General features: G+C 34.4%; 2 protein-coding genes across 52 annotated transcripts in view; one reads left to right on the top strand and one right to left on the bottom strand.

Moving 5' to 3' along the window:
- dock7 (dedicator of cytokinesis 7) overlaps nucleotides 1–22,390 on the top strand; it is a 79,432-nt gene that overhangs the window by 11,235 nt on the left and 45,807 nt on the right. For all 50 annotated transcript variants that reach the window (XR_015493799.1, XR_015493800.1, XR_015493802.1 and 47 more), the window contains exons 7-18: nucleotides 64–149; nucleotides 227–293; nucleotides 671–820; nucleotides 1,355–1,435; nucleotides 1,532–1,694; nucleotides 2,544–2,686; nucleotides 2,843–2,936; nucleotides 3,030–3,192; nucleotides 18,328–18,445; nucleotides 18,563–18,633; nucleotides 18,852–18,990; nucleotides 20,043–20,144. Coding sequence is in view for 36 of the 50 variants with exons in the window: in XM_087257491.1 (XP_087113617.1) it covers nucleotides 64–149; nucleotides 227–293; nucleotides 671–820; nucleotides 1,355–1,435; nucleotides 1,532–1,694; nucleotides 2,544–2,686; nucleotides 2,843–2,936; nucleotides 3,030–3,192; nucleotides 18,328–18,445; nucleotides 18,563–18,633; nucleotides 18,852–18,990; nucleotides 20,043–20,144 (1,377 nt within the window). In the remaining 14 variants the exon portion in view is untranslated. The remainder of the gene's footprint in view (nucleotides 1–63; nucleotides 150–226; nucleotides 294–670; nucleotides 821–1,354; nucleotides 1,436–1,531; nucleotides 1,695–2,543; nucleotides 2,687–2,842; nucleotides 2,937–3,029; nucleotides 3,193–18,327; nucleotides 18,446–18,562; nucleotides 18,634–18,851; nucleotides 18,991–20,042; nucleotides 20,145–22,390) is intronic.
- angptl3 (angiopoietin like 3) lies at nucleotides 6,441–12,260 on the bottom strand. Of its 2 annotated transcripts, XR_015492468.1 has the most exons (8): nucleotides 11,644–12,260; nucleotides 11,335–11,445; nucleotides 10,946–11,063; nucleotides 10,747–10,860; nucleotides 10,424–10,519; nucleotides 9,750–10,022; nucleotides 7,081–8,524; nucleotides 6,441–7,025 (listed from the first exon to the last, which is right to left on the bottom strand). XR_015492468.1 is itself a non-coding variant. In NM_131818.3 (7 exon segments), coding segments are annotated over 7 exon segments (1,401 nt in total). In that variant the 5' UTR covers nucleotides 12,157–12,257; the 3' UTR covers nucleotides 7,790–8,348.

A 22,390-nucleotide genomic window follows, 5' to 3' on the forward strand; every position in this document is an offset into this window, starting at 1 on the left:
CGAAAAGATAAATCAGTTAAGTTTATACAATGATCGTTATTAATTTTTTCCCCATTAATGTAGGAAGAACCCATCGAGCGCCACTGTGTGCCTGATGTTCCAAAAGAACATTTTGGTCAAAGGCTTCTAGTCAAGTGTTTGTCTTTGAAGTAAGTGAGAAACTGCTTTTGTAGACTGATTTGTAATTCTTATCACCACAGTTTTGCTGACATTTTTCTCATTCAAGGTTTGAAATAGAAATTGAGCCTATATTTGCAACTTTGGCCTTGTATGATGTAAAAGAAAAGAAAAAGGTGAGATGTTAATGATTTCCTTTGTGATGCATGACTTAGTTTAAATCCAAAAATATTAATCTAAATTTAATATTATATCATTTAAATGTAAAATAATGAATGGTTTACAAATATGCCAAAAAGAATAGGGTATATATGTTTTGTATTATCTTTTAATAGCATTTATAAAACAAAATGTGATTGAATTGCTTTAAGATTCTTTTACCCTTCAGATTTGTTAGATAATGTTACACTTGTTTGTACAGACCATTTAGCATGACGTTTCTTACTGTTGTCAACACTAGAGGGTAGTAGTCACCTCTTTGAAGATTTTAGCTGCTTCTCAACACTTCTGCTGATATAGATGGATCCTAACATTCTCCTTTCTAAATCTGCAGATATCAGAGAACTTTTACTTTGACCTGAACTCCGAGCAAACGAAGGGTATGCTCCGACCGCACATCCCATCTGCTGCTATCTCCACCCTGGCCCGTTCTGCTGTCTTTTCAATTACTTACCCTTCTCAAGATGTCTTCCTTGTTATTAAGGTTGGTTATATTAGGCAGCATTCCTTTTTCTATTATTATTATTTTTAATTTAAAAGCTATTTATTATAGAAACCCTAATAAAAGTTTTAGGGTGGCACAGTAGCACTGTCGCCTCACAGCAAGCAGGTCGCAGTTGACATTTCTGTGTGGCGTTTGTATGTTCTTTCCGTGTTTGTGTGGATTGAATAAACTTAATTGGCCGTAGTGTATGTGTAAGTTTATGGGGGTTTCCACAGTACTGGGTTGGGGATGGAATGGCATCTGCTAAGTAAAACATTTGCCGAAATAGATGCAAATCATTCCACTGTGGCCACCCCTGATAAATAAGGGAATCAATTAAATATTGAGTCATCAAGCTGCATCTTTATTTTTGTTTTGATTATTCAGCCTTGAATTGTAGTGGAATAATTTGCACATTGAGTTTTTAAGTCTATCAAAAGTGACAGTAAAGGCATTTCAAATGTTGCTATTTATTTAAAATCTAAGTGCTGTTCTTTTAAAATGTCTTATCTGCACTGTGCACTTTGTTTTCAGCTTGAGAAGGTGCTACAGCAGGGAGACATTGGAGAGTGTGCAGAGCCATATATGGTCTTTAAAGAGTCTGATGCTGCCAAAGTAAGCCATTCATGATAGCCTGTATATTGCATATACTGACATCTGGTGATTCATTAGCTCGATGATTGTGATTGGTATCAATTTTATTTTTCACAGAATAAAGAAAAGCTTGAAAAGCTGCGTAGTCAGGCCGAACAGTTCTGTCAGCGACTTGGGCGTTACCGGATGCCCTTTGCCTGGACAGCCATACACCTCATGAATATAGTGAACAGCGCAGGCAGTCTGGAGAGAGATACAGAGGTGGACATGGGGCTTTCAGGTGAGTCTTCATATTGCACAGATGGTGTGCAAGTTAATTGTGAACTTGCACACAGTTGAGGTTAAAGGGGTACTTCACCCAAAACTGAAAATTTGGCGATTAATTACTCACACTTCATCTGTTCCAAATCTGTTTGAGTTTCTTTCCTATGTTGAACACAAAAGAAGATATTTGAAGAAAGCTGGGAACCTGTAACCATTAGCTTGCATAGTATTTGTTTTTTCTAGAATGAAAGTCAATGGTTACAGGTTTTCTGCTTTTTATTTTTCTTCTTTATTGTTCAATAGATTAAAGAAACTCATGAAGGTTTGTTAGAACCACTCGAAGGAGACTAAATGGTGTGTAGATTTTCATTTTTGGGTGAACACTCCCTTTAATTTTCAAAAATTTGAGTGGGTGGTAAAGGAAAAACTTAAATGAAATATAGGCTTCTGAATAGCATCTTAAACTGCAGCAGGTTTGCAAAAAATATCTGTCCCCACTCCCCATATTTCCATAGCTATTTTTTTTATTTAAATACAATATATGTTTTTTTAAACACTAGTCTTATCTTAGTTAATTCATTTATTTTAAGTAAGTTATAAAGTATGTAAGTAAAGTTTATTTATATAGCACATTTATCACAGCTGGCCAAAGTGCAGAAAATATTTTAACAATAAAAAGTCATCAACAGCTGTAAATAATACATAAGATAAAACACAAATAATAACATATTAATATAATAATAATTATGATTATTATTAAAATATAATAATAATATTATTAATAATATTATAAAAATCTAATTAAAAAAAAAAATATATATATATATATATTTACACAAATATATATATTTACTCCATTACACAGAACGAAAAGGCTCATGGTCAGAACGGAGAAACTCTAGTATTGTGGGTCGTCGTTCACTGGAGAGAACCACCAGCGGAGATGAATCCTGCAGTTTGACAAGCTTCAGGCCTGCCACCCTGACGGTCACCAACTTCTTCAAACAGGTCACACTGTTATTCTAAAAAACATCCCAGTATTGATTTTATTCATAGGAAGTTTACAGTCCTTCAGTTTGCAGTCATTACATTGCTAAAGCAATTAAAATAATGCTTTTGAGTTTTTAATAATTAAAGATGTTTTGTTTTTCCGTCATTTATTAGGAAGGAGATCGACTAAGTGATGAAGATCTCTACAAGTTCCTAGCCGACATGCGGCGTCCGTCCTCTGTACTGCGTAGACTGAGGCCCATTACAGGTAGAGTTACTATGACGTCTTTAATCAATGGATTTTGACTCTATTGACCCTTTATGTGAAGGCTTGCATAACTTGTTTACTCTATGCCTGTAGCTCAGCTGAAGATCGACATCTCTCCAGCCCCCGAGAACCCGCACTATTGCCTGACTCCTGACCTGCTTCAAGTCAAGCCTTACCCCGACAGTCGAGTGCGGCCAACAAAAGAGATCCTGGAGTTCCCTGCCAGAGACGTTTATGTGCCCAACACCACTTACAGGTACAAAGACCCTTTCAGTGTATAGCTCAGACTCCCAACTCTTTCACGTCATCCACAATCCTATTTAAAGTCCTCCGGTAGCCGTGCTGTATTTTCAAATGTAACTCAAAAAAAATAACTCAATTTGGAATTTTGGAATGTTCAAATTACATACTTTTTATGCAATTATTTTTATTAAAACTGCACAATATCGTAAAAATCCAACATTGCATTATTTTTTATTGTGTGATGTATATTGCGATATAAATACAATTTTACCAGGTGACTAGGGCCAGACAGAATCTGCGGACATTTTTTTTTTTTTTGCATTTTTTTGCATTTCTGTGCAGAATATTGTAAAAAATCTGCAGATTTATGTGGAATGATTTTGGGTGTATCATAACTAAAAACTTATTATGATACATTTATTAATGATACATTAGAAACTTTTATTTAATGTTTAATAAATAATAGTCTACCAATGTGTGGTGTAGTCCTAAAAAAAGGTGGTAGACTATTACCCACCCAACCCAAATTTTTAAAGTAGGCAAAAAAGTCATTGTTTTTTTTTTGATTCATTAGCAATATATATTTTTTTATATTACCTATAACGTTTGACTTCGACAAAAGGAAAAACAAATATTATGGAAGTCAATGGTTACAGGTTTCCAGCTTTCTTCAAAATATAACTTCTTCAAAAAACTCTCCCGAAATTTTCTCACAGCTGCTGTGGTTGTCAGGGGGCAGGGAATGGCGCAAGTTGAAAAAAAATGCACCAATTGCAGCAAATTAAGATGCAAGTAAAAAAAAAAACTTGGTAATATGAATAAAATTTGGTATGTAGTTAAAGGGGACGCAAATATACATAAATTAGGGAAGTTTAATCAGTAAACAAGTATACTGAGTATATTACCAAGGGTATAAAAAGAAGGCATAGGGAGTTTACATGAGTATAGCCCTGACTACACCACTGATCTACCGTATATCTACTAGAAGATAGAAATGATTACTTTACAAACAGTATTTTAAGTAAATCATATGAACGTTTTCATATTTGTCAGTATTATTACTAAGATAAAACTAAAAACTAAATAACTAGACTCAACCATGGGCTGAAAATCTGCAGATTTCTGGCAGTGCAGATTTCGTGTGGGCCTACAGATAACTTAATGGGCCCTATTATACACCCGGCACAATGTGGCGTGATGCAATTGTAGTTTGCTAGTTTCAGCTCAACGCAAGAGTCATTTTGATCTTTTGCGCCACGCTGTTTAAATAGCAAATGTGTTTGCACTCATATGTGCGCCCATAGGCGTTCTGGTCTAAAAAAGGCAGTGTCTTAAGGCGCATTGCTGGTGCGTTGCTATTTTGAGAAACTAGAATAGAATGTTTAATAGTCCAGCTAAAAGGAGGACTAAAGTCCAGCTCAGAGCACGTTAGTTGTGTGCCTCGCTTAATACACACAGGATGTACAATCTTCAAAATATCTTCACAAATGAAAAAGAATTAAAGGACTAAAATAATACAAAACATGTTATTTTCTAGCCTTCATAAATATAAAAACCACTGCCTCCATGCCTTCTTCATCTCAGGGGGCTTTTTCAGTTTATTCATGACAAATTGCTTTTGTAAAATGTTATTATTATTATTAGCAGTAGTATTTATTATTTGCATATTTATATTTGTTTTATTTAAAAAAGCTTAGATTTGTCCACCTTACGCTTCGTTATTATTGTTCATTTATTCGTTTGCTGGAAATTAGAACTGAATTTAGAAATAGTTTTGAAGCAAATCTTTGCGCTTAACAAACGGAATTAATTATGTATAGGTTAATGAATATCTGTGCATACAACACGTTTCCTTATCCACGAGAGTGAAAGTAAAGAATGAGGAGCATTCTTCACTCTCGCGCAGTAGATGCTCTGTTTAACTGTTTTCTCACTAGTGAAGCATTCAGTTTTTCCACTTACAAAGTCCGCCATATAAATAGCAAATGTGCTATGGCACGACACAACTGACTCTTAAAGGGAATGGACAATAAGACTCTGTTTTTTTTCCCTCAAAACACACCTATAACTCATTAAGAGAATAAGCTCAACCCTGTTAGACCATGCACCACGACGCAAAGCGGATTTTTCCATCCTTAAAATAGTAAAAGTGGATTCTGACATGCTCTTAATGCTTTTGCACCCCGAGCTTTGGACTTTGCGCATGGATCATCAAAAAAGAGCCAAATATCTCTATTTGTAAAGTGTTTAGAATGTTAAATCAGTTGGAATGATTCTGCAGTGGGAGTACATGTCCAGAAAAATCTAATAAACAATCTATAATGTTTTTGTGGTTCCTGACACATTTTCGTTGTGGTCTGTGCTATTTGCAGTGTGTTTCTGTATTTGTTATGCATGAAAATACTCACAACACATGCAATCTATAAATATAATCAAGAAAAAGATACAATTGAAGTAAAGTGTTTTGTCACGTCTCGAGTTTAACAGTATTCAACTACAGAAACTGAATAATAAAAAAAATAAAAATTCGATAAAATGAATTGTAGTTAAGGTCGCAAGTGGTACAATTTCTTATACCTGAATGCTTTTTAAAGTCATTATACAATTACAGGCATTAAAAAAACACATGCAAATGATAAATAGATAATACAAGCTCTTGAGACGTGACTATATATCTTGTGACGTGAACATAGCGATATCGATGCTGAAGCGATATATTGTGCAGCCCTAATTTTAATAAGATTTTAAAAATATGTTGACTTGGCTAGTATTATACCTTTGGCATTTATCAATTTAATCTTTTCTTCATATTTAAAACTAAGCTACTTCAGGCAGTATTTGCCAAAAGTAATGTCTGGAGGGAACAATGAGTGTGTTTAATCACCTTACATGTTTAATCAAGGAAATTGTGTAAGGATCCTGTTAATTTGGGAAGAGAAAAACTATATAAATAAAATGGTCACTTTGCAATTCAGGTTTTATTAGTAAATGTATTTACTAACATGAACTAATAATGACCAATATAGGTTTAACATTTAATAATCATAGTTCAGCATTTACTAATGTACTTTTGTAATCCAAATCTATGCTTGGTAACATTAGTTAATGCACTGCGAGTTAACATGAACTATTAATGAACGACTTTATTTCTATTAACTAACATTAACAGATATGAATACCATAATAAATTGTTCATTGTTTGTTCATGTTAGTGAATACATTATTGTGCAGTTTTATAAAAAAATATTAAAAAAGACTAACTACAGGTTTTTATTATTATTTATTTTACTTGGAAAAATACATAGAAAAACAAAAAGCTCACATGAAGTAAAGTGTGCGTTGACTACAGTAAAAATTATTAATCAGTTCGCCCTTCAATTTGATTTAGCAGCCGTTCTCCTGCATTCCTCAATAAACATGTTTCCTTGTGTGATAAAAAATTGAAAATTGGTACATGCAACACATTGAAGCATTTTACACACTCTTATCATCAAATAAATTTGCCAAATGTACTTTTTTCTGTAGTAAAAAGTGTTGTCTTTGGTTTTTCTCATTGACAAATACCTTGAGCATTGTATCCGTGTTTAAGCAGTCTGCTTCGCTGTATACTTCAAGCTATTTTAGGTTTACTGATATAGTCATGGTTGGCCCGACAAAGATGCTTATCTTCAGTGTACGTTGACATAACCTGCCATACAGAGGACATGTTTGTCTGCTCTCACCCTGCGCCAACTTTGTTATCTTCCTCTGGACTCTCTACATAGCCAGCCTTGATTTGGGTGCTGATGTCTGGGTAGATTGGGTTATGGTTTACTGCCGGCAATATTCTTGCTCTGATTTATCGCACTCGTCATATAAACAGACCATATAACATGTTAATTATGATAAGTGGATTTCCTACTCCGTCCTCCTGCTCTATTATTTATTTATTTTCTGTTAACAATTTGTTCTCTTCTCCCCCTTCCCTTGAGCTAAACTTTTAAATGATCTGGTTTATTTTAATAGTCCCAGCCCCTGAGTATAGTTTTGTGAATGCTGTATTCTGTGTTGAGAGTTTGTTTTAATTATACCATGGAATTTACAGTAATAACCAGTCCTAGAAGACATTTCAAGTCTCACTCGAGTTCAATAATCCGCTTATTTAAAGGATTTATTTATTTTTTTATTTTTTTGGCTTATTGTCACTATAAATATGTTGCACCCCCACACCACTGAGAAACATTCTGTAAACTAAATATATACAGTAGAGCTGAGTATGTACAAAGCGTAACCAGGAGTCAATATGACTCAGTAACAGAAAGAGACATGCAGAAGACCCAACTATAACACCACATTTTTTGGTAACACTTTGTAATAACCTTCAATAATATTAACTTTTAATAGAAAACGAAAAATTGGTAACACTTTATTGTGATAGTCCATTTGAGTATTAGTAGATTGTCTGCTTAATATCTGTTGATACTGCTTCTTCAGCAGACATTTAACTGACTATAAGAAACATTGCAAGTACATGTCAACTTACACTAGCCCTAACAGTCTACTTATAATCTAATGAGAATTAGTTGGCATGTAGATGCAATGTAACTTAAATTTAACAAACAGACTATCAAAATAAAGTGTGACTGAAAAATGCATATATTTAGTTTTTGTATTTAAAATAATATAAAGTGTGTTAAAGCATGACAGTTATGATGTAATGAAACTTATTACAAAGTGTTATCCTTTGCTTCTCTACTGTTGCACATTGTCTTTAAGTTAACATGCAATGTGAAATGACATTTATAAGCTGTATAGTTGAATATAGTGTAGCTCTGTAATAATATTCATATGGTCTGCAAACTGCAGATTTACATATTGCTATAATAACATGCACCAGATTCTGTTCCAAAGGTGTGATTAGTCATTTGAATCTGTTCAGTCTTAGTACTTCTTGATCAACAAGCTACTAATTTCTAATCTGACTAACTAACGCATGCATGCGTGTTGCAATAACCCTTTGACTTGGTTTTTAACCTCTTCCAGAGTCAATGACCTGTTGCAGTTCCATTGCATCATCCAGTTTCGGCTGTCTTTAGAGAAAGGGAAAAGTTTTGTTGGCCAGGTGTCTGCTGCCAGTGTGACCTCACTGATTGATTTTGAATTTCCCAATGGAGAGTCTAGGGTCAGGGATTATTGAAATTGGGTTGATGGTCTGATGGTGATCTTTGTGGATTTGAGGGTATATGAGCTTCCTTTGGATGGCCTCCAGTAGATTCCCTTCCTGCGCTGATGACGAGCCTTGGATCTCATCCAGGCATATCTTCCATTTAAGTTGGTGTCTCCACATGCATCAAACCACCAACCACCTGAAACGATCAAAACAATTTGAGTTCATGGTGACTTCAGTTATATACTGAGTGTTTCAGCCCTTGATTAAATTTGTCATCATTAACTTTGTCATATTCTAAACACAAATGATGATGTCCTTTCATTGAAAATCTTTTTTTCAAAACTTTGATAAACATTGACCAGCAGACATCTTCCATGCCTGCTGGAAATATGAGCAAAACCTCAGTAGTTCTGGTGGAAGCATAAGCATGCTGCTTGACACAAGAATGAACCTCATTGGTTCTCTCTTATCAAGCAAGCATTTGGCTTCTGTAAACAAAATGTTAATACTGTAAACATTGTTCACCGATCACTGATAAACAAATACATTTACTCATCATAAAAACTGATGTTGTTTCTTGACTTTGGAACATTTGGTATAAAATGCTTAAATGATATAAGGAGCTTTTGCACAAAGTAGGAACTCAGTATTAAGAACTATCCACCCACTATGCCCCTAGATCCAAATTCCCTCTCTGTAAACAGCAACTTCAAGTGTGGCTTTAATAAAATCAACAACTGAAGTGGTGAGTTTTGTTAAAAAAAATAGTTTTTTTTGTATGTTTTTGTATTGTAACACTTTAAAATACTGTGCTGGTGATATTAAAGCATGCATTTGCTCAGTAAATGTACACTTGCATAACTGGAAGTAGCTCCTTCTCTAGACCCTACTGTCACGTAGGAGCCAATATAGTTCAAGTGCCTCTGCAAATAGCTCTAGGAACTATGAAAGCTTTATTAAAAAATTGTGTATTTATATTTTGCCTTTTTTTTTAACAAATGTTTTGAAGCATCATACACACATACACTCATACACATATCAATGACTTTTGCTGCTTGTTCAAACTACTTATTTAAATTGAGTTAAAACAACAATACTTAAGTTTTTTGGGCACAACTTATTTGTTTTATGTTCAATCAACTTACATTTAAAAAATGTTCAGTTAATTTAATTGATTTGTGTTAAGACAACATGAAGGAAGGAATTGTGTGGAACCCAGCATTTTTTTCACAGTGTAGATTGGTGTGAACAGACTTTTAATGAAAGGAATCTGTCATTTTGGTTGGAAATATCTTCAATTGTTTTTAGGAGGTTTCAAATGAGTTTGTAATCACTTTAAAATGATTAATGATGACAGACTTTTAATTTTGGGCTGAATTAACCCTTTTAATGTTTCATCTTTGTTTGAGTGTTTTTTATACCTGTGTAGTTGCGGGCACAGTTGGACTCGTCATGATTATCGTTGTCTCTGTCCTTGGTTGAGAACTTCATGCCTGTGTGGTTGCTCATGGCGTCGGATAAATCTCCAGACAAAGGGGCCAAGTGAAGGGCATAGTCAGATGCAGGGCCTTCCAACGTGAAGGTGTACTCGATGAATCTCTTTTCCTCCTTCCAGTCCTCCAGTTCAATGTGTAAAATGTATTCGCCTTGTTGAGCAATGGAATGGATCTTTGCTAAGCCAAGCCAGAACTCCTCTGTAACACAAAGACATTTCAACTTAGTTACATTTAATGACACTTAATGACATTGTTTTTTTATGTTTTTTCTATTTTCAAATGATGATGGAAAAAATAGGCTAGTCTTTAAGTGTAGAGTACAGATTGTGATGTATTTTTACAGTTGTCTCTAGCTGAAATGCTACCTAATTAGCTGCTATTGATGGGACTGTGATGTCATTTAGAGGAGTATTACATTGTCAATCTACATTGGTTAGTTTTTGATATCGCCAACTAATGGCGAGGCATGCATAATGCAATTTGTTTAAAAAAAAGATTTCACAGATATGTGTGAAAAGGGATTGTTTTGGAATTTATATGTAAACCTTTTCAAAAATGGACAGGAAAACTTTTTATTTTTTTTCCCTACTTATACTTACTTTCTAGTTTCCCAAATCCATGTTCATATTTTTCCCATGACTGGTCAAAATCAACCGAACCATCCTCCCTCCTCTGGATGACAGTGGCTGCACCGTCTTAGAGAAAAAACGTAAACTGTAAATAGCTTTGATGAGAATGGTGATAATGACAATCTACATCGTAAAAAAGCGCTATAGAATTAGAGATGAATTGAATAAAAGCAGATCCTTCATAGCTAGTGAATGGGTTTTGTGTGCCCTTTGTAATATATCCTATCACAGGTTTTGTAATTGCTATAAGTAGGAAGTCAGATAATGTACATTGAACATTATTGGTTTCTTACCAGGGGTTATCTCACAGTAAACATAGAAAGGCTCAGATTGATTGGGCTTGATTGGGTAAATTCCACTGGTTTTCTGGCCTCTTGTGAACACCTCACTGCAGTCTGCTGGAAAATCTGTGCAGCAAAGCAAAAGCTAAAGATTAAAGATTATTTAAGCAAATATTTCAATGGATTTTATTTTTATTTTGTCCTGTTTTACCATTTATATCCTTAGTTCCATTTGTGCAGTTTGTTGTTAAGTACCGAAAAGGGTCAGGGGTTTCTGGGTTTAAATCCATAGGTTTTTCAATAGTGTCTTGAAAAGTGTCATAGTTGACCTGAAATAAATGTATGTTTATTATTAATAAACACATAAAAAAGGCAGAAGATATGTTCAAAAATTATTATAAATCCCAAACATAATCAGTAAGTAATCATATATATTATTACAATATCTATTTGTTATCACAATGCCATTTTATATATTTATTGTTAATTTATTGCACAACGAGTAAGATTTTGTTAGCCTTTTTTATTATTAAAATGCATAAACTTTTTAATTTCCAATTTTTCAAAGTTTTTAATTTTAACTTTTTAACCAATGCTTACCTTATCTTCAAGACTTTTAATTTTGATCTTCTGGTAGTTAAGCTGGTCATGTTGCTCTTTAACAGATCTAAGCAGATCTGTAATGGTCCTTTCTTGTGTTTCAATCACATCCTGCAAACAAACAAGTTGGTAATGCAGTAAATGTGCAGCTTGATTCAGTTGGAACAGATACCTGTACAGATATACAATCCATTTTATTAGTATGTATTGGTTTTACTCTTGTAATCAGATTTGATTCAAATGCATATTACAGTACATAACTAAACATGAAAAGCTGTAGTATGATTTTAAATTCTTCGCCAAACTTACCTTCAAAGCAGTGATCTCTTGAAGTTGCTCCAAAGGCATCATGCTCTGCGACAAGCCCTTCAGCTTCTCCTCCAGCCCACCGACCTTAGTGTGCAACTGGCTGCGCTCTTGGAGAATGTTGTTGATCTTTGAGTTGATCTCCAATGACAGGTTTCTGATCTCCTCATTATTGGCCTTCAAAAATATTGTGGTCTCCTTCAGCTTCTCCTCCTCTTCTTTAATTTCGCTGGTGACCACCGAGAGCTGGTAGAAGGAACGATCAAAGATGTTGAGCTTCTGGAAGATGTCGTTGATCTGAGACTTGGTCTTGTGCACAAACTCTCTGAGACTCTGGCCGAGCTGAAGCAGACCGTTGGCCAGCAGTCGCACGTCATCTAGCATGGCAAAGCGGGATCTAGCTTCAGTCGGCGGTGCGGTTATAAGTATTGGCGCCTCCGTGGGTGATTTCTTTGAATTAGGGGCTGCGCTTGTTGTGGACAAGCTTAGCCACAAAAGCAGGATCAACATCAACATCCTTTTTGTTGGTTTAAAAGTAGATTTGCTCACTGCTTCAGTCTGTTCCCTGCTGGGTCTCTTTCAAGCTTCTTTTCTCGCTTCTCATCTCATACTGGAACGCCAAAAACAGCAGAGATTCCTCAAATATATACTGCTACACTGAGAGGGGAGGGAGTGTTTGGTAATTATTAAGCTGGCTGTGTTGAGCATCCTCCTCCTAATCTGTGGAAAGTGTACTCTGGGCAGACAATTTACAGTGTCTCTCTCTGTCTCTCACACACACACAAACACACACATGCACGCACGCGCACAGGACATCCATAACCTGTTCCCTGGTCGCATCTGATAAGCAAAGATGAATGATGCTGATGAATCATGCTGCTGATCGATCATATCCTCACTGCAGCCACTGCGCATGTACTTCTGGATGGGAATTAATAATAAAAGTATACGATTTACGGTTCAGGCTTTGATTTAACGCTCTCCTGAATCAGCGAAGCATCATTCTTAAATGCCACTGACAGGGGCTGCATGTACAAGCAGGATCGTTGCTGGATGATTCGGCTCAGGCAGTAATACAGATGAGTGATGACTGAAGTTGGGCGAGTTTGTGACATTTCCACTGATATGTACAGGGCTTTTATTTACTGCAGCTTGCTATTAATCTCACTTTAGGGTTCAGCTGCAGATTTTTATTTTTAATGTTTACCTGGTTAGTCAAGTAGTTATTTAGCAAATATTTTAATGCCATTTTAAACGCATCATTGTTTTTTAAATTATTATTTGTACAAAAATGTAATTGTGTAGCAGCAAAGGTGGATTCATAGATATATAGAAATACAATATGAAGAATTTTGTTGTCTTTAAAGTTTGTTGCAACAAAAGTTCTTGTGGATGAACAAAGTAATTTTAAATTGAAGTTATGAGTCTAATTTAATGTTTTAAATAACTATTGTGAAAATATAATTTTACAATATGGATTAATTTTCCATCATCATTCAGTAGGGATGTAACGGTATCAGAATTTCACAGTACGATAATACCTCGGTATGAATGGCACGGTACGGTATTTATTGAATAATTTACAGGAAAAACAAAACTAATGAAAAGACTTGGAAAAAAAGTGCAGAAAGTGTTTATTTACCTCAGCACTGAACATATCAATGACATACAAATTAGCCATCTATCTGTAAGTTTCGAAACAGGAACTTCAATTTTTCAATTTTAATAACAATAAACTTTTAAACCATATAAAAAAAATAAAGTTTCAATTTAGTATTGTTGAAAACTCATCACATTCAACATTTAATCACTTACTCACTTAGATAGAGATGGGTTTTTTAAGAAAAATTATATAACTATAATCTGGTAAAAGCTGGGATCTCTTACAATGTCCCCTGCAACAGAAAAACCCCTTTCATTTGGGACTGAGGTTTCTGGGACAGAGAGATATGATTTAGCCAAGGTTGACCGCAGTGGGTAACGTTGTGCATTGTCTTTCCATCACTTGAGAGGACAAGCCATGAATGAGATAGAGGTCTCTTTGCGGTACAAGTCAATGTCTGCATCAATCTAACAAGTGTGCTGTGTTCTGCTGTCCCCATGACTGTTTTTAGTCATATTACCTGACTTATATTTAACCACTGTCTGGCAGTGCCTGCATACTGTTTTTTTTCGTTGTCTGTCACCTTTTCTCCTTTTTCGTATGTTTTTAGAAAAAAAACAAAATGCTTCCACACATCCGATTTAAAACCCGCTTTAGGTTCAATCATTTCCAGCTCTTTTTCTTCCCCGCTACTAGCAACACACTCCATTTCCGCATTACTGGATCTGTAGTAACAACAGACCGCAAAGGATGATGGGAATTGTAGTTCCCGCTACCTCCCGTTCGCTTCATTTGTCTAAGCAAACTTTTCTCAGAAATATAGTTTTATTGAGTCATGCTCCTACGGTAATATTGAAAAAAATTACTATTGCGGTATGACGGTATTTACAATATTGTTACATCCCTATCATTCAGTGAAAGCAACTATTATCCTAACATTGTTAATGAAATGTATAGAAAATAAGTGCTTACTCAAATGTCCATTTTATATTATGAAAATCTATAATATTGTCAAAGTAAAAAATAACAATTAATTAATACTTTTTATTGCTTATTGCCACAATATTTTGGGGTGTAATGCAGTCTAAGGGCCCTATCATGCACCTGGCGCAATAAAACGCAAGGCGTGTTTAGCGAAATTTGTTGCTATTTTCAGACCAATGCAACCCCACGTTGTTTAAATAGCAAATCCATGTGTACCCACTTTGTGAAATCATGGGTGTGTTGGTCTAAAAATGAGGTGTATTAAAGTTAAACTCTTTAAAATGTTATTTTGGGATTTCCGCCTGGATTTTACCTACCCAAATTTAAAAGCTTCCCAAATCCACATGCAGAGATGTAAATGCAAAAATTTGGTATCATTTTAAAGAAAACCCTTTGAATTTTAATAAAACACTATTGTGTTTAAAAATAACTGTATATGTTGTCTGTGTTGTAATAAACACCTAAAAAAAGATGCACTTTTAGTATTTTTCTTTTCTTTTTCTTATAAACTCAAATTTAAAAGTGTACCCTTTAGGTTCTGTGTGGTCTAGCTTGCTGTAATTAATTTTAAGGGTCCTGCAAATGTCTGTTATCATAGGAAAAAAGAAAAATGTCTCTTCCATAATTTATGGAAATTATTGTATTCCAACTGATAAGAGGTGCTGTACAAGCCACAGGGATCGATCATTGTTTTCATATTTCACTACTCTTTTGTTTGGTCAAACATAATTCACTATGTTTGGACCACGTCAGACATATAAACGGATTACTTATGCAAATCATCTAAAAAACAGAGGAAAAATGGCCCTCAAGCACACAGCATAATGTAAGAGATGACAGCTGCTATCTGGGGCTGCTAAGTGATCATAAATGTATAGTTTTCACTTCTGCGCCATGAAAACACCCCGTTTAATTTGGCAACTGTTTGATATGTGAATATAATTCAGTAATAAGATTGCTAGAACCGTATGAGCACCGGCAAGAGCTTTCATTTGAGCTATAATTTGTACACGTGTCATGAGAAAAATAAAAATGAACCAATGTAAAATACCCAGCTCGGGTATCCAAAAAACTGTGTATTTAAATATAAATAACTTTTGTACAGTAGTATAAAAACCAAAGTGATGCATTTGTGCATAAAATATAGATTCTACACTTTCAAACGAAACCACTTAAGGGGGTCTGGTGCAATGCCAGCCCTTTAAATCTGAAATTCGATGATGTCACGGAACCGGTACCAGGTCTGCGGAGTTTAACTGGTTAAGGCACATTGTTGGCATATTGCTATTTTGAGAAACTAAGATGGACCGCAACATTGACAAACTAAAAGATGGACTAAAGTCTAGCCCAGAGTGCGTTAGTTATGCACCTTTGCAGGTCCAAACGCTTACACATTGCTTAATACACACAGAATGTACAGCAACACACTAACATTTTTACATATGAAAAAATACAAAAGATTAAAATGTTACAAAAAATATTATTTTCTACTTAAATGCAAAAACCACTGCCTCCATGCCTCATCTCGGGGGGGCTTTTTTTAGTTTGTGACAATTTGCATTTGTATATTTTTATTGTTAGCAGTGTTATTTATTATATGGAATTTTAATATATATATTTTAAAATAAAAATAAGTTTAGATTTGTCCACCTGTCGGGTTTTATAGACATACAGTATGCATCACTATATGGGGCATAAGAATAAGATGCGTGTTTGGATATAACTCAATATCCACAACATTTATCACTCACACCACACTTCATTATTATTGTTCATTTATTTGTTTGCTTTAAATTAAAACTGAATTTAGAAATCTTTAGAAAAATCTTTTCGCTTAACTAACTAAATTAAATATGTAGACTAATAGATGTCTTCAGTAAAGTGCGTACGACACGGTTTCCTTTTCACAAAAAGTAAAAGAGTAAAGTAAAGCGTAAAAGTAAAGTAAAGAGGCTGGATGGAGGAGGCTCATTCTTTATCCATGTGCAGTTGGTCTGTTTAACTGTTTTCTCGCTAGTAAAACGTTCAGTTTATCCTCTTACAAAGTTCGCCATGTAAATAGCTAATGCACCATGGCACGACGCAACTAACATTCCCAACTGACTCTTAAAGGGAATGTGAGATGAGGCTCTGATTGGTTGGCATTTAATGCACGTTATGCTCAAAACACACCCTGTAAGACCATGCGCTGGGGCACAGAGCATATTTTTACATCCTTAAAATAGGAAAAGTGGATTCAGACACCTCCTTAACCATTAAAATGGAGCCCTAAGAGTATGTCAACAATATGTCATGCAATAATTCAGTGTATATATAAAAACGATATTGCTACACAGAAAGTCTCATAAGTCATGGTAAAAATACACTATTGTCTTTATTGTTTAGCATAAAAATAAATAAATAAATAAATAGTGAAATTGGAGCTACGGGACACATTTTATTGTATAGTAGAAAAATAAAAATTATGTCAATGAGCATACATTTTGAAAATGCTTGTAAATTATTGAACCTATCACTGTTTCTGAATTATTAAATAGTTTTCCCCTGATTGAATTGTAGAATGATCTCTACTATTAAACTCTTAGTTCTGTATGAGAGATGAGCAAATTTAAAAACATACTTTTATTAGTTATTTTAAGGGGACATTGTTATTACTTGCTATTTAATGAATAACTCATATTTATTTTCTGGGTTAAGTTTAAATTTTAAGGACCATTCTCACTAAATATTTTGTTAAGAAAAACATACATGCACATGCTTCAAAATTAATTGAATATTCCTTTGTGGAAGATAATAAATATACAGAACAAACAGGCATTGCCTTTGATTATAGTAATGTAAGGAAGCTGTTCAGTAGATGTTAAGGTAACGAAAATGCTGTTAAACTGAAACAAACCTGCATATTTATTTGCCTACCAGGTTACTTGTTGGATGTTTACTGTGCCGTTGCATTTTCATTGCTCTCCTGCATTTGTGCTTTAGCTGGTTCTGTTCAGACAGGTGCAGAAAGTTTGGCCTCAGTCCATATATGTAGACAGAGCAAACACAACCAGACTCCCATTGTGTACCCAGAGGCCATTCAGGATGTAGGAGCTTTTATGTCAGCAGTTGGGGAGCTTCAGCTGGATAGAAATATCCTCTCCAATGTCCCCTCCGGCGCTGGAAATAAAATTAAATAAATTATATATGATTCTTTTACATTTTTTTTTATTTTGCTTTCTAATGCAACATATATTAAAATATTTTGACTAGTTCGTGGAGTGCACGGTGCAAAGGATTCACTTCCCTCTGGTAGTCTGGTAGAGGAGGTAATGTTGAGTGCATGAGAGAGCTGTGCTCCTTGAAAAGACTATGACCTTTTGCGGTCTGTGCAGCTTCCCAGGAGAGTGTGTTCCACGTCACTGCAGTATTTCTGTCTGTTCCTGCAGATACTGTAACCGCAGAACGGAAACGGTTGTGCAACAAAAATCTGTGCAGTGAAGAGATCAATGGAAATGGATGTTATTGTCCAAAACTTTGTCCCGGGCCTTGTGCTTTAAGAAATTTTCACATGTGAAATTTTTGATGTACATTTTAATTTTTCTGTTTATTTATTTACTTATTTACTTATTTCCTTTCTTACTTATTTGCTTACTGTTTTTAAAAGTCATGTTAAATTCCAAGTTGTTTATCTTTTTCTCATGGACACGGTTATTTAACCTTTTGAAGTCTGGCATGAAAAGACTGTTGCGTCTGAATTAAGTCTGAATGAAACTACTGCTGAAGTGAGAAATAAAATGTATGGAGGGACTTGATTTTGTTCTTTATGAATCGATTATTTATTTAGATTTTTTTTAGATTATTGTGGTTTGTAATAATGAGGCACATACATTAAAAAAGAGATGTGCACTGAAAAGACATTTGTAATAAATAAGTTCTATCATATTTGTTAAATTCAATCAATTTTAGAATCATTTCCAGAATAATTAACACTTTGAATTTAAGGCTTTTTAATTAAACCTATTTGATAAATTTCTAAATATGCTTGTTTGGAATTGAAATAGAGTAGTGCGAGCAAACATTTTATGTATATACCCCTTTTTTTCTATGTGTGTTTGCAGGAACCTCTTGTATGTGAACCCCCAGAGCCTGAACTTCGCTAACCGTCAAGGTTCTGCCCGTAACATTACAGTCAAAGTGCAGTTCATGAATGGGGAGGATCCGAGCAATGCTATGCCAGTAAGTTTGAACAAATGCAATTTAGAAACAGTTTACAAATTCTCATATGGTCAAACATTCTATGGTGAAGTGCTTTTTTGGCTTGTTGAAATTATATGACGTTTTTTGCTTTCTTAGGTGATCTCTGGAAAATCCAGCTGTGCTGAGTTTTCAAAGGAGGCTTATACTTCTGTAGTGTATCATAATCGGTAAGTTCTTTGCTGCAGTGTTTATTATAAACTTATTCAAGTGGAAGCCACTCTATATTTGCCATTCCTCTGACTTTCATTTATACGCATTTGAGTTGTGAATTTGAAAAAAATATTTGATTACTTAATAGTCGATGAATGAATTATTTTAAATAATTTTTTTTTTCATTTGTTTTCATCTCTTTTTTTTCTTTTTTTCTCTCTCTCTCTGATATAAGCTCACCCGATTTTTATGATGAAGTTAAAATCAAGCTCCCAGCCTCGCTGACCGACCATCATCACATACTCTTCACTTTCTACCACGTCAGCTGTCAACAAAAGCAGAACACTCCACTAGAGACGCCTGTTGGATACACGGTACACACAATACAATACCAAACAATACTGTTTTTGAAAGAAAATTCTACATCATTTCTTAATATTTTATTAGTGACTACTCTTATACAGTGTTCAGCATTATTGAGTACGTCCAATTAAAAAAAATGAATATGTTTATGCATTTCATAGTGAATAGGGACAAAGTATTTTGCAGTATTTAAACAAACCGATTTATTAAGCAGATATATCTATTAAAATAATATTTTAGTCACCAAACATATTTAGAAATTGAAAGAATACAAGCAAAACATTGCAAAACAATTACAACCTTCAAAATTTCAACAAATGTTTTTAATTGTTTTGCTTCTCTTGATTTTTCCTCATTTTTAAAATTTGTATTTAATATTTTTCTATAACATATACATTTGGGTGTACTAGTTTCTAACCGTTATCGTAAGTTATTTTGTTAGATAAGCTCCAGATTTGGCTTCAGTACTGACTAAGCTAATTTATATGCACAAATATAATATTGCATTGCTTCCTATTCAAAATGTGAGTTTAAAAGATAGATTGGTGTACTTGTATATGCTGAGGGATGTACATTGCAAAAAATCTATCAAATGCTTGTAGTTTTTAATTTTCTATTTATTAGTCATTGTAAAAATTTCTGACAAATATTAAGCAGCATAATATATATTTTAATAATGCTACTACAACTGCAGCTAATATTAATAGCATAATGATTCAAATCAGCATTAGATTTATTTGTGATAGATCGGCTGAATACTGAAGACTGGAATATCTTCTTAAATGTCTGAATGATCACAGGAAAAATTATATTTTTGAAGCATAAAATGTTATTTGAGATTCTATTTATTTGAATAATTTATTTATTTTTTTATTTTTACAGCTGTGCTTCTTTCCATCAGTCAGACTTATCTGGCAAGCCATCTTAATTAAATTTCAGAACAAAGATTTGCACTTCTATGCTGTCAGTTAACAATTGAGTGCATCGTCTTCCAATTGTTTTGGACGTGGATTATGATTGTCATGATATTCCTTAAAAAATTAATTTTTTTCCTCTCTCTTAGTGGATTCCCATGCTGCAAAATGGACGCTTGAGAACAGGTCACTTCTGCCTCCCAGTGTCTCTGGAGAAACCACCTCAGTCATACTCTGTTCTCTCTCCTGATGTAAGACAACTCTGCTCATACATTACACATGGCTAAAATGCTCAGTTCTTTTACTGAGATATTTCATTATGTAAAAACTTTTTTTATTTTATTAATTGAGTGTCAAGTGTTGTATTCAGGGCTTTACATAAACACCCGCCAACCCACCAAATTTGGTAGATTTGAGCTGTGGCAGGTTAGGTAGACACCTCCACCAGCCATTTTGGCTGGTTGGAAATCATTTTTAAATTGTAGTTTTCTTAAAAGCAAGGTTCAACAATAAGGATGGCCCATTATTTGTGCAAATGTGATATTAGAATCAAGAAGCAGCACGACTGACAAAAATAACTGTGTTTGTGTAAGCAAAACAGCAAAAAAGGAGGTGAATACCGAACGAGAGGATGATCACTCGCGCACACAGGTGATGTGATGCGTGTGACTTTAAAAAGCACGCATGCTCCCGTTTACTTGCGCGAAGCAACCATGCCTAGAGGAAGCTCAACGGGTGCGATCGTTTCCCTTTGAAATAGACTCACTGGACAAAGAGCGATGATCGTGCACCCACAGTCCTGCTGCTTTCAAGAGCCCAAGATTTAAAAAAATACACATTCTTTTGAAAGCAGCAGCGGTCACTGCTTTCTTTTTAATTATTCTTTGAACAGATTATTAACAGGCCTATATTACTGTGTGCGCATGATCATCCTTTCATTATCAAACACGGTTTGTTTCACTTGCTTTCTTTTGCTTACAGTTATTTGTGTTAATATGGTTTAATTGTATTTGTTTACAATAACATTGCTTTAATGGGAGATTACTGTGCATATTTTAGATACATGACAATAATTCTTTTTCAAATGTAATGTTTTTTAAAAAAAAAGTTTTGTTTAATTTAAAAAGTGCTGTATTCTTCTTGTTTTGACACATTAAAAAAATAGTGGCTAAGAAATACTTATTTGGTGTGGTCAGAGATAACTTTGGTAAATCATTATTTTTAGCCCTGAAAAGTCGTAAAATAAAAACTGATTGCAGTGCGACAACCCATTTGCTCACGCACAGTGAGCAAGCTAATACACAATACACACAAGAAGTTAAATGAATGAGAAGGCATGTGAACATAACACAAAGTCTAAATCAAGTCATTTTAGCTTGTTAAAGTCATATTTATGCATATAAATATATTGTCCCAGCAAGAAAAGTGTGGCTAGTGAAAATGACGAGTGGCTAGTAATGCTGGAAATCTACCAGCCACAGTGGCTGGTGATCAAAAAAGTTAAGGTCAAGCCCTAGTTGTATTCAATATTTGGAAATGATAATACTTCTACCATATCAATTTTTTAGTGATTTATAAATGCAAGTCAACAGCTATAAGCACTTTGGGAGTCTGTAAAACATGTATATGTAAAACAAATGAATATCAGTAACTTTTGTTTTGATGATACTAATATGAAAAAACAAAATCACATTACTGTGCAAGACATGGTCCTGAGCAGGTTCACAGCACAAAATAGACAAAATAGAGCACAAAATAGACAATTGTGCTGATGCTGGAAAATTTAACTTGTAAAAAAGCTTATGTGAATTTTTGCAACAAAAAGCTTGTGCTCCAAACTTTCATGAGCAAGCTCTCTACTCTTTGTAGTGGTTTTGAATTAAAGGTAACAATGCTGTAAATAATGTTGCATAGGGCACAGGCCAATCTTTTTGAATTATTAGACTTTTATTTATTGTCAGGAGACGCATATTAATTTTGTTCAAAGTGTATTTGTTATTTATCTCAAAAGTGACTATTTCAATGACATATTTACTGAATCAACAAGAACCACAAACTCACCATAAAAATCTACTTTAATGTTCTACTTAAAGGGATAGTTCATCCAGAAACTAAAAAAAGTAAAGTTCGTAGACACACTTTATGGTAGCTTAAGAAAGCCTAGCCTGAAAGATTGAAGTAGTTTTAAAGTTGAACTCATTGAGTAGTTTAAGAAGTTTAAAACAGTTATTACTACATATAGGTTATCTTGTTTTTAGTAGGCATTAGGTTTCTTGCTAGGCTGTTGATAGGGTGTTCTGAATGCTAAGTTGTTGCTAAGTAGTTGCTATGGTGTTCTGAATGGTTTCTATGTTGTTCTGAGTGGTTGCTCAGGTGTTGCTAGGTGTTGTTTTTTGGGTGTTCTGAGTGGTTGCTAGGCGGTTGCTAGGGTGTTCTGAGTGGTTTATTGACAGTTACTAAGTCGTTGCTAGGGTGTTCTGGGTGGTTGTTGAGGCAT

Source organism: Danio rerio, chromosome 6 (genome assembly GCF_052040795.2).
Source record: "Danio rerio strain M-AB ecotype USA chromosome 6, GRCz13ab, whole genome shotgun sequence".
NCBI lineage: Eukaryota > Metazoa > Chordata > Actinopteri > Cypriniformes > Danionidae > Danio > Danio rerio.